At 27.7% G+C, this 13,311-nt stretch overlaps 2 protein-coding genes and 2 long non-coding RNA genes across 4 annotated transcripts; 1 reads left to right on the plus strand and 3 right to left on the minus strand.

Annotated features, from left to right (window-relative positions):
• Positions 1 to 6,483: 6,483 nt before the first annotated feature.
• On the minus strand, positions 6,484 to 6,900 carry LOC108724378 (uncharacterized; the record flags this gene model as incomplete). Its single annotated transcript, XM_018450724.1, has 2 exons — positions 6,669 to 6,900; positions 6,484 to 6,637 (listed from the first exon to the last, which is right to left on the minus strand). Coding segments are annotated over exons 1-2 (273 nt in total), but the record flags the coding sequence as incomplete, so codon positions are not given.
• A 1,420-nt stretch (positions 6,901 to 8,320) lies between these two features.
• On the minus strand, positions 8,321 to 9,398 carry LOC108724381 (uncharacterized). Its single transcript, XR_001936699.1, has 3 exons — positions 9,356 to 9,398; positions 9,145 to 9,271; positions 8,321 to 8,844 (listed from the first exon to the last, which is right to left on the minus strand). It is a non-coding gene; the product is annotated as an uncharacterized lncRNA (long non-coding RNA).
• A 578-nt stretch (positions 9,399 to 9,976) lies between these two features.
• Positions 9,977 to 11,075, minus strand: LOC108724382 (uncharacterized). The gene is made up of 3 exons (XR_001936700.1): positions 10,897 to 11,075; positions 10,250 to 10,366; positions 9,977 to 10,085 (listed from the first exon to the last, which is right to left on the minus strand). It is a non-coding gene; the product is annotated as an uncharacterized lncRNA (long non-coding RNA).
• A 934-nt stretch (positions 11,076 to 12,009) lies between these two features.
• LOC108724379 (cytochrome P450 6k1-like) lies at positions 12,010 to 13,311 on the plus strand. Its single transcript, XM_018450725.1, has 3 exons — positions 12,010 to 12,018; positions 12,491 to 12,777; positions 13,128 to 13,311. The coding sequence occupies exons 1-3, from the start codon at positions 12,010 to 12,012 to the stop codon at positions 13,309 to 13,311; spliced, it is 480 nt and encodes a 159-aa protein (XP_018306227.1).

Below are 13,311 nucleotides of genomic sequence, written 5' to 3' on the forward strand. Positions count from 1 at the left end.
CCAAAAAAACAGAACTCAAATCAGCTGATCAGAGTATCACTTGGTGGTAATTCCGGGAACTTTTTGATCAAGGTAAGTATACAAGGAGTATTCATACAATATTCTGAACATTTCATCGACATTTGTATATTCTGTGACGATTCTTTCACTGTACCGGAATATTCGGCACATTGGGAATATGAATCGAACTTTCTATGAATATTTAGCTTTAGCTGGGTATTATTTTTCTGTAATTTTCAGTAATTAAATTGGCAAAATTCTTGAAGATATAATGTTATCTATTGAAGTGCCTCACATAATATGCATTTATTATTTAAAATGAATGTAAAATAAAATCTTACCAAAATTCATCTTAATCATTGCTTGAAATGATTTAAGATATATAGATTGGAAGACATATAGATAGAAAGATTTCCACAAGGCAATTATAACGTTATTAAAATAAATGATAATATTATTGAGTTTTCTATGAGTATTTTCTTCATAGAAGTTATGTTATACATACATCATAAAATATCAATATTTCACTAATATAGTATCAGATTGCTTCTCATAGTAAACTAATTACAATATTCATGAAATGTTGATTTGAGTGTACCAAGTTATGGAGATAACCATCAAATGATGTTTCTTGGAAATATATTGATTACTTTCTTTCAAATTTTTTGTATAATAGTGAAACTATAAAATTTTAATAAATTAACCCATTAACCCTTTTAAGCACGGTAGGAATCCAGATTCCTACCTCTTTGTAATTCATTTTTGTATTTCTCAAGTAATTAAAATTTAATTTTGTTACAAATTTTTGCGGTTTTACTTCGATAAGATGTTCGTAAGTGCAGATAAATGTATGTTTTCTGTTAATTTTTTGTTTATTTTAACAAAGTGTAAAAAATAGTGTATTTTTCAGAAAAAATTCATGTTGAAAGCAAAAAGTTACTTGATTAGGACGAAACTGGATACTCGGGGGTTTTCTCAGTGATTACAAATCTGGTCTCAGATTTTCAAAATTCACAATGGTGGATCCAAGATGACAGACAAAAAATTAAAAAATTAGTTCTGGGACTGTAAAATGGGATTAAGTAGGTTTTTTGGGTTGCTCATTACGAATCTGAAGTCAAAATTAAAAACTTGAAAATTGCGGATCTAGTATAGTGAAGTGAACATTCAAATTTTTTGTCTGTCATCTTGGATCCACCATTGTGAATTTTGAAAATCTGAGACCAGATTCGTAATCAGCGACCCTGAAAACCCCCGAGCAACGAATTTCAACTGAATTCTACGTAAAGAAAAATGTATGTTTCAAAGAGTTAAGATTCATAACTAGCAAGATTAATAAAAAAAAAAATAGATAATTGGAAATGGAACATGAGCATGATAAAACATTTCCAACATAAGAAGCACATCATAAAAATAAATTTTGCTATTAATTGTTACAAGTAAATTACTGAGCGCTTTCCAATTGTTTAAAACATCTTAACACAAACGTACATAGGAATATACAAAGTGTAGCATTGTGCACGACTCAATTGGAACAGAAAGTGTACGTTTTGCACAATTCCTGATAAAGTTAAATTAAATGTAGCTTCTCCCACCTGTATTAAAAAAAGTAAAAATTCCGACTATTCAACATCGTATGAACCTCATTTATAATCACCGCGATTGCAAAGATTAAATCACGAAGTTAATACGTAATTATTACTAGAAAATATAAGCTTACACAGCCGACCAGTAATCTAACCCTCAGGCTGAGTACAGATGTGTAGTGTTTTGTCGACTATTACAGCAACTGGAACACAACTTGTGTCGCCACGTGTACGAAATAAGTGATCATACAATTGGAAAGTTCCCATTAAATATTGACCGTAAATTCTATAAAGGGATACTGATTACGTTAAATGCTTCTGTGGGAAAAATTATAAAAGGAATACATATAAATTTTTGCAATTGCTTTTTTGCTAACTTTTTTGCTCTAATCATGTGAATATATAATAGAAAGAATTGTTATATAATAATATATAATATTTAATATTTTTTGCATAAATGAAGAACGATTAAATAAAAGTTATATGTGCTTTTTTTATCCATTTTTTTTATCCACTTTAATTTTTCCATAGAATTGATTAACGTAATCAATTCCTTTACAATTAATACTTAATAATTTGTTTATAACGATTGGTTGATTTTTATAATATATTTTTACGTTAAAAATGTTTTTCATACTACGATTCTATTTTCAATTTTTTTTTTTTGCTAACTTACTTGGTCTAGCCGTTAGCTTTAATAGATAAATTACATCTACGCTACATACGACGATATCTTAACTCTTTTTAAAGATAAAACAGCATTGAAAAGTGTATTGATTGCGTGTTTTTCAAGCAGCGTTCCATATAATTAATGTCACGAATTATGATTTATATGCAACGTAATCTGTTTTTCTGTATTATTTTTTACAATGAATCGTTAATGGCATAATTACTTATTAATGAGATTTTATTAATTAGTTATTTTTGTAGAAGCTACAAGTCACAGTTATAAACGCGACACATTATTATTTTTTCCCGGGAAATCTTGGTTAAACCATATGCTCTGGGAATAATGCCGTCACTCGTGAATAATCTTCGATATGTGGAATCATCTATAAACCCTTTCACTTTCCATCTAACTAATAGAGAGCGCAAGTCACTCGTGAGTTTTTTTGTCGGATCCTTATTGATAACTTCATATGTGTTATTGTCTGATAAAATCACCTCCATATTATCTATGTAATTGCTTTTGTTCACAGCAACAGTGACATTCCCTTTATCCGCATTAGTAATTAATAAGTTAGGGTGATTTTTTAAAAAAACTTTAGTTGATATTTTTGCCAATCACACAGTAATCTCTCGTTTGGTTTATTGTTTGGAAAATCTTTATGGAATTTTTCTAGTATTGTAGTTGTGTTGTGTCTAACGAAATTAATTGTATTCTCAGGGCGACCGTTAATATTGTTTTCAATATGTTTAATAAACTCAATTGTTGTTCTATCTATGTTATTCTTGTTAACCGGTAATCCGAAACCTTCTCCTAATTGCAATAAATATTTAGCTTCTAAGGGAATGTCAATATCACTAAGATTCAAAAACCATTTATCATTCAAATTATTGAGAGTGGCTACTCCGAAATTATCTGGTGAAATATTAATGCTTTCAATATCATGACTAAAATTGGATTTTAGGTGTACCTTATTACAACAACCTCTGTTAGAAGTCGCAAAGTATTCAATAGGTTTTATTCTAGATTTTTTGTATTAATATATTTTAATTTAAGCCAATTAATCTTTTGTCAATTCTAAAATTTTTATCATAAAAATAAACACGATTAATGTGATGTAAATACTTAAAAAATTCACAAATCATGGAAGAAGGCAAAAGACCATGGATTGCATTAATAAGGTTGAAGATATTGTTCCTAGTATAATGCAACTGTCGATGTGCATCTTTTAATTCTAAACGTGAAATGGCTTTTACATTATTTCGTTGAATATTCCTCAATTTATTATAAGATTGTTTATTATAAAAAGACAGATTATTTGTGTTAATAACTCTATTAAGATGCGTAGGAACTAAATTAAATTTAATACATGAATTAAGAAATTTTATTCGTACTCTGATATTGATGCTTAATTTGATTAAGTTGCAAATATTTTTCAAAGTTTCGCAAGTACCAACATTGAAGTGAGTTCTAATAAATGAGAATGTAAAATTGAAGTTATTATGGTAACGCTTCATCTCACCCGCGTGTATGTAAAAAAAACTTTTAAATAAGGCTCAATGAGAATAAATTGACAAATGAGAAGAGTTATGAGCCATATACAACAAAAGACATTTTCTAAAAAATTCCTTTAATATAAAAATAACAATAAAATAATTTAGCGTTAATTGAATATCTCAAAAGAGATAACATAAAACGCATATTTAGCATTAAACTTAAAATTAAAACATGAACTTAAAGTAAACAGACAGTTTCGACTTCGGTCGGGTCATTTTCAATGTAAATAATCCAGTAAATTATACACTCAGAGAAAAAAGTCGTATCAGTAACTGTTGCTTTACTGTCGTATCAGTAAATTGTAGTGAAATAGCGCCTCAATTATGTATTATAAAGTTATAATAAAAATAATAAATAAGTAATATATATTTAAAAAATGTAGTAAAATTGACTATTTGTAGTGATCGTTGGGTGAACAACAAAAAAATAGTAATGCAAAATAGTCACCTGAACGAAAAATATATCATTAACGCAAAATATGTGTTATAGTAATATGAATAATACTATTATAATGATATTAAGTAGTTTTTTAAATATAAAGAGAAAACACAATTTTTATAGTACACAGAATATAATTTCTAGAGTTACATAAACAATATTTTCTTATTTGTTTTTTTTTAACAATATTTATTTTATTGCACAAACATACTTTATGTAGTAACTAGTACAATAAACAATTAGTTTTATAAACAGATATAATATCATTAATATTGCTTTTTATTTTTAGGTTAATCACAAGTATTTTCGAAGTATAAGAGAATTACTCAATTTTTATACGAAAAATATAACCTTTATTCCATATAATATTCAAAACATATAATATTCAAAACATATTTTTTTAACATTTTAATTAATATTATGTTACAACATTTTAATTAATATTATGTTACATAAAGAAGCGCATTAAGAAGAAATTTATTTAAAAAAAAATGTTTTTCTGAGCATGTTGTGTAATGTATTTTTTTTTATAATGTATAAATTTTTCAAACATTTTAAATGATTATGATCAAATAAAATATGTTATTACTGGAAGTATTAAATACAATGTCAATACTGTTATTAAACTTTCTGCTGATAATTTACCAAAATATGGCCTTATAACTTATATCTTTCGAAAAAAAAATAATGATCGTAATATTAATAATTTTGCTTTTATTGTAAAGATTCTAAAATGCGTAGAGAAAGATAATCATTTGCAAAGTTATCGATTAACAGATATGAAAGAGTATGAGTTTGTACGATACGAATCACTTTTATTTTTTGAATCACGAAATTACGTCGTAATTTCGAATGATATGTTATATATTGCATATGGTAATCACATGTTTTAATATTGATCTTAATATTTTAATTGATACTTATTACGATATTATAAATGTTTTGTATAATAATACAAAATATTTTATTATATATTGAAATTAATAATAATAAGAGCATATATGCAATAAGTATATTTATTGTAATAAGTGATGTAATAAGTATCAATTAAAATATTAAGATCAATATTAAAACATGTGATTATCATATGCAATATATAACATATCATTCGAAATTACGACGTAAAAGTGATTCGTATCGTACAAACTCATACTCTTTCATATCTGTTAATCGATAACTTTGCAAATGATTATCTTTCTCTACGCATTTTAGAATCTTTACAATAAAAGCAAAATTATTAATATTACGATCATTATTTTTTTTTCGAAAGATATAAGTTATAAGGCCATATTTTGGTAAATTATCAGCAGAAAGTTTAATAACAGTATTGACATTGTATTTAATACTTCCAGTAATAACATATTTTATTTGATCATAATCATTTAAAATGTTTGAAAAATTTACACAATAAGACGTTTATCAAAATATTCCAATTTTTTATAAGTGATAGATTCTCCAAAAACTTTATTATCTAGAAATAGCGCACTCATATGCAATTGATGTTTAATAGCAATAGTTAAAGGCAAATTAATTTTATTGTTTGACATTAATGCACTTTGTTTTAATGGTCGATGTTTAGCTTCGAAACGCATTGTTCAGATGGTAATTAAAGGCCCTACAATTTTCATAATATGAGCATAATGAATCATAAAATGATGCTTTGGTTTTAAGGTATCTTGAAAAAGTTTAACATATAATACGTGATGTTTCTCGACAAGTTCTTCAAGTAAATAATATCATTACTGATAATAATAGATTGTAACACAATACTAACTATTTGTCTCAATAATATATATACGAGTAAATCTCAAAAGATGTTTCCTCGTGAAATGAGATCACCGAAAATTAAAGATGCATTTAAAATAAAACTTTTCATTTCCGCAGCTGACAGTTTTATATACTTTTTTTGTAATTGCAAAGCTGTTATGAGTGGAGGCTTATTATCGTTATCTGGATATTTAAAATATTTTAACTTGAAATTAAGAACTTCTAACGTAAATAATTTTTTAATACAAATTAATTGATGTAAAATAAGTCCTATTTCATAGTTGCAGACACTTTCAAATAAATCATGCATTATGTCAACGCAAAATTCTCTGTAATATGGAAATCAAGAACATCGTTCCAAACAAATTTTACTCTAATTCCCGTTCTTTGTACATTTTTCATAACGTCCGAATCATAATTTTCTTTATTACGCAAAAAACAATTATTTTGTTTATATTGTGTCTTTGATATATTTTTAGTGACTTTACAAAATCTACAAAAAAAGTTAGAATTGAAGCTTGTTGTAAAACCAAGAATCGAATTTAGTCCTAAGTTGTCACCAATGATTAAAGCAACTTTGAATAAAATAGTAATTAGTTTTCCATCAATATCAATTTCAATTCCTTCAGTTGCTAAACTATTTAATGACATGCCCATATATTACTTCAGGTTTATACTCTTTTACATCACTGGAATGAACAATTTGCAAAAGGAATATACTGTCAAGCTTTGATCGAAATTCTAATGGTAAACACGGTAAAGAAATATACATTCCAGATATTTTATAAACAGTATATGTGAGCCCAATGGATTACCACACTCAAAATCATCCTCATATAAAAATAGGGGCAAGGTAATTTTATTTGATCCTGAAATTTTTGATTTCCAAAAATCAGTTTGTATGATATTAGATATACTTTTTTCCGATTGTAATTTTGTTAAGTATTTTTCAGTTTTTCTAAAAATATTAGGTATTTCAAAACATTTTTTTTAAATAAATGCTATAGAAATAATAGATCCACAATTTTTTTATATTATATTGCACTTATATTTAATTCTTCTCTATAACCGTACGTAACAGTTTTACAATCTATAAGACAATTACGTTTACGTAATTCTTCGAAACATTTATGCTCTGTATTTATTTGTGAAAAGCTTGACTGAAGATCATTAAATCGTCTTTTAAATTCATCTAAAGAAGGTTTATTAATATGTTTTTCAAGAAATTCTTTTAATGAATTCATAAACTCACTATTTAAAGTTTCATGGAATAAAGTTATTATGTTATCAGCCTGAATACGGTTCATTTTAATATTGCCATAAAGAGTTGCTGCAATCTTTAGTGCGTTATCAAAAAATGAGAACTTGTATTTTCAGTTAAATTAAGTAAAATATTGTTAATAATTGTAATACAATCTTCTTTCTCTGACTCTTTCAACTCACAATTGTCATAGTTGATATTTGTATTATATAATCATTATTTGCACTATAAGTAGGTACATCAATATTTCCAAATAATTTATTACATCTTCTGTAATGATTACGAAGAGAACCCCAAGTATTAAACGTCCTATTGCATGAATTTCCAGCACAGACATAAACAACACTTTTTTTATGTAAATAATGCATATGATAGTGCATTAATTTTCCCTTTAGTAGCTTTGAACATTCAGGACAACGAGCTTCCATTGTACTTAATATTATTTAAAACATATATAAACTATATATCTCTTTTTATTTTAACGAAACTGAAAGTTAGGAAAAAATAAATAATTATTCAGTGTCATCTGTATCTGAAAGTTCAAAGCTAGAATTTGTTGAGAATTGTGTAACTATTGAAGATTCGCAATCGGTACTTTCATTATTTATATTTTTTAAAGAATCTCTCACCCATCATTTAACGCTTCGATAACTTGTTTTAGCTTTTTTTGCATTCATAAATTTCTTCTTCAATATATATCCAAATTGCTTCACATGAGACGGGATATGCAGCATCCAAAACAAAAAAAGATTTCCAACAGAAAGCTATAGCATTAGTAACATCTTGAAACTGGTATTTTTCATCATTAATTATAACATAAGCAGCTGCAACTTTTTCTTCAAATAATACCACAATCACGAAAGGTTGCAACGTTAATTTATAATCGTTCATCAATTTTCGATGTGTAGAAATTACTTTTTCAATATCAGTTATCACCTATACACAAAAAATAGAATTATAAAATAAAGTAACATTATAACATTAGGATGAAATTATAAAACTTACATTTATCCAAGTAATAAATCCATCAGATTGTTCTTTGTATGATGGTTTCCATGGCTTTTTTGATAAACCTGTTTTTTTCAGCACTGGTTTGAATAAATGTGGTAAAACTAGCCAGGCTTGTACATCTGCTGGTACTTTATTGAAATCTTGTAATAAATTTGATGCTATTGATCGTTTTTTTGCCAACCGAATTATGTCTGGATGCAAAACCGGCCACTTTTTTTTCTAAAGTATTGATTTGCGCTATATTTAATAATTTAAAATCTAATTCAATAAGTTGTATTCCTAACGGTGGGCGCAACTGTAGACATATCTGTCAAAATACTTTGCAATATTATTTCCGTAAGCTTTTTTACGATAGACAAAAGTTTTTTCCCATAGAGATAAAATTTTCTTCTTATCATCTAAAGATGTATTCATATTATTCAATTCAGAAATATACACATCAGCTTCCTCCTCAATTTGCTTTTCTATATGTTCAGTTTCTTCTTGGTTAAATTCTGTTACTGCTGCTTTTATTTTCTTAAGTTTATTCGTATAATGATAATATAACTTTCCTGAAACTGATTTGCCCCTTTTAGAAGGTATATACCATTTTTTAATATCTTCCTCATGCCATATATTCGTTATTTCATGAGCCCAGAATATAAATTGTTCTTTAGAAATCCTATAATATGTTATTATAGGATTTCTAAAGAAATGCGTTATTATTAATAGAAATAAATTATTTATTTCTATGCATATAATTTCTTTATACATTTTCTTCTAATTAAAGTATAATTTCTTTATACTTTATACATTAATAACATTAAAACATATATTTTAATATATATTGCAAAATAATAAAATAATATTTAACGTACTTTAATTTGTTTTCCTTTCCTTCAAGAGATGATCAATTATAATTTTTGCCAAATCATTAGAACTACACAAAATGACTGATTGTTTTAATAAGTATTTTCCTTCTACTGTCTGTTTCAGCAGTGATCGCTAAAATGATACATTTATTGATTATTGGTCTTAATATCTTAGTAAAGTAATATTGTGCAAATAAAAAATGAAATTATAATTTACCTTTCCAGATGTTTTTGATACTTTAGAATAAGGTTTTTTTTCTCTACAAAAAGAGAAATGTATAAATTTAAAAACACTTCAAGAAAAACAATATAGGTATACACATATAGAATGAAACGTAATGAAATCTCTTTAAGCCTTCTGTCAATGCATAATTTTTTACCTTTTCACTATCATGTTTCACAAAGTTCTTTCTAAAAATGTAAAAGTGAAAACGAGATAAAGTCTACTTAAAACGATTCTTTGTTGTTCAAAAGATAGTATTTTTAAGGTGTTTTATAACGAAATTCAAACAGAAATAAAAAATTTTTATCGTTTAAAATTCTATATGAATACCTGAATACTCATGCATTGACAGAAAGATTAAAGAAGCACAATCTTCACAATACTAAAAGTGCGTTCGCTTTGGATCTTATAAGCATTATTCATTGTTGTGTTTAATATTTGATGAACAAGGATAAAATGATGTTAACAACGTATGAGCATGCAAAGCGAATGCACTCAAAGATATTTCAAATATTATTTTATAAACATGTATTATATGATGTATAAAAACAACTATTAGTACATTATGTTATGTATTATTATAGAATGAAAAAAATATTTACATTTGATGTTATGTATTTCTGTTTTTGAAAAATAAATCTGTAATAATGTTCCATAGGCTGGATTAACTTCGCAACTGCCTCATTAGGGATAGACAGAAATACTGATTTATCTATTTTTTCACCTACAACAGTAATTAAAGAAATTTTTAATTCACTTGTATAAAAATACCTTTATATATTAAAAATGAAAAGAATACAAAAAGAAAATTAAAAAATATAAATTTATTTAATTTGTGTACACATAAAAAAATATATAAAATCAGTCAATTTTTATAATACAACTCACGTCCAAATATCTCAATATAATTGAAAAGCCCCCACTCTGTTAATTTTTTTCGAATAAAAGTGTCAGTTTCTGAACCATTATCCAATAATGTTTCTTGAAAATCAGTGTTATTGGAAGCTGTAGATGAAGATTCAGTATTAGTGCTACTACAGCCATCCATCTTCTTGAATTTGTGATAAAACAATCAAAATTGCTACAAAAGAACATATACAGCTAAAGCCTATTCTAGAATGTGGTTTTTTTTCTCGTTTCTTGTTTTTTGCTATTTTTTATCCTGTCTTTTGGCTTCTTAACCCGTTTTTCATTTTTTATCGCTTAAGATAAAAATTAACGAACTTCGGAAGAAACAGAAAAGTAGCAAAAAATACAATTATCGATAAAACAGGTATATCGCAAAAAGGAATAAAGCAAGAGGTAAGAAGCAAGAAGCAAAAACAAAGAGTACATTGTAGAATAATTATTATGGGCATTTTATGTTTCATGTGTAAAGATCTTACTAAAAATAAGATAAAAAAAAAAAACTTTAAATAGAAATATAAAAAGAGCTTTTCTTATGAAAAAGTATATAAAATAGATTTTATGTAATCGTAATTTATAAGGCCAATCTGTTTTGCCATACAATTATGAAAAAATGTAAATATACATACATATATTTCAATAAATGGCGAGGCGTTCCTGCGGCCACGGTATACGATGCTCGAATGCGTAAATAAATAAAGAATCCTTCGATTTATCACATTAAATGCATTACAATGCACGCTCAAGCCGAAATCGTCACTTATCTATCTGGAGACACGGTAGTGTCTCGGCGATAAGAACACTGAGTAAAGGCCCATCTACAATACAGTAGTAAGCTTAGTTTAAGAAGTAAGAGTAAGAAATAAAATTGATTTATTTCGCTTACGCTTACATCTACACCTACTCTAAACTCTTACACCTACTCTTACTTCTTAAACCAAGCTTACTACGTGTATTGTAGACGGGCCTATAGGCGTAAGTGAAATAAATTAATTTTATTTCTTACTCTTACTTCCTAAACCAAGCTTACTACGTGTATTGTATAATAGATGGGTCTTGAGACACTGCCGTGGATACTTTACGCGAACCGGCGCGGCGTACGTGAGCGGTGAGACACGTCTCAACACGTTAAAAACGGAAAAGACGTTAAAAAAAATAGCAAGGGGCTAGGTTTACACCATGCGCTGAATCCGTGCGACCTATAGGGTAAGCGCATCCCTTCCACTCGGAGATATTCGTGTCTCATTTTAGGCTGTTCCGTTATTAGTTGCTAATACTAAAAATCTTCTAGTTCACGTAACAGACATTATAAGTTATTATGGCATTGTTTTATTAAAAAAACATATTTATTTTAATTAGAAAAATGTAATTGTCATATCTATTTGTATAAAGTCCAAGTAACTACACAAGTAGTTGAGTCACTATGTCACTACCAATTACTAGTGTAAACGATATTGTTATCGTTACTATATTTTTGTAGTACTCAGTACTACAGTAGTACTCACTACTTTAGTTGATATCACTTTGTAAAACTAGTTACAGATACTTCAATTGCAAAAGTTGCCAAATTTATAATTGCTATAACTATTTCGTTTTCTCTCAGTGTATAATCACGGTTGCCAGGTCTCCAGATTTCAACTGGAGACTCCAGTTTTTAGGACCAATCTCCAGTTCTCCAGCAGACGGGAAAAATCTCCAGTTTTTCGCTCCCATGGGGTATTTATTAATTACATATTTAAATGATGTGGAAAGTAATAAGAAAGTCTGCGATTATGTTCGCAGTTTATGTTATTTTACGAATAATAAAAAAGTTTGTAATTGTGTTCGTACTGTATGTATAAATCTTGTAATAATAATAAGAAAGTCTCTGTGATCGTGTTGATACTTTATGTTGGTCAAATATTAATAACAAAAAGAAAGTCTATAACAGTGGTCGCAAAACACGAATTAAACCCTGCGCTTTTTTCTTTTTTTTTTTATTTTTTCTTTTTTCTTTTTTTTTTAATGAAACAATCGGCCGGTCTCCAGTCGAAATATGAAATCTCCAGCGCACGGACCTTCGGGCCCCAGCCATACAGTGCTCGGGACCTGGCGACCGTGTGTATAATATGTATATAACGAACGCATTCCTTATCAACGGTCAAATGATAAAATATTTTCAGTCCAAAAGATTCGTTTTGTTATTGTGAAAGTAGAGTATTTATCTTATTTACATGCCAACAGGTTTTATCGCTATCATATCTCGATATGATAGTATCCGAAATTTTGAGAATATACCCGGCGTTACCGTTTTTAGATCGTATAACGAGGAAAACGTACAAAGTACCAAATTCCAATTTAGTTCTCGAGAAGGGTACGCCAATTTATATCTCGTTACTTGGTACGCACTACGATCCGGAATACTATCCTAATCCGGATAAATTTGATCCGGAACGATTCACCGAGGAGAACAAACGTAATAGATCGTCATGTGTCTATCTTCCGTTTGGAGACGGACCAGGTATATATAGGTAAAGACATCAGTTGTGAAAGAAATCAAGTTTTGATAATTGTATAATACATGTATAAATTCAAGAATGAATCAGCTAAAGCACAAATTTACATTTTTTTGCCTTGTTATACGAATCACAAATTTTATCTGTATATGTATTATAAATACGCTTATTAGAATGATCTAGACACTATCGAATTGAACTTTCAAGCTATACACACAATTTACTTATCTTAATTATAGATAATATTGCAAGGAGACAATATTATATAAAATTTTTATTATTTATTGAGACAATGCCATTAACTTTGTTCTTATTTATTGGAATAATTTGTAAAACGTCTCATATACTGTCATGTATCCCGCAAGTTCCCGTATGAGACTTTTACAAACAAAACTGGAAATTATTATAATTTTGAGAAAATACGAGTTGGGACCATGCAAAAAAACTCTAATACCAATGGTTATCGAACTAGAAACTAGTTCCATGACAGCGCCATTGGGTGGTACTATACATCTCAACATCCGCAGAATTAACAACAATGTTAATTAA

Source organism: Mycetomoellerius zeteki, unplaced genomic scaffold (genome assembly GCF_001594055.1).
Source record: "Mycetomoellerius zeteki isolate Tzet28-1 unplaced genomic scaffold, Tzet1.0 scaffold293, whole genome shotgun sequence".
In the NCBI taxonomy this organism is placed as follows: domain Eukaryota; kingdom Metazoa; phylum Arthropoda; class Insecta; order Hymenoptera; family Formicidae; genus Mycetomoellerius; species Mycetomoellerius zeteki.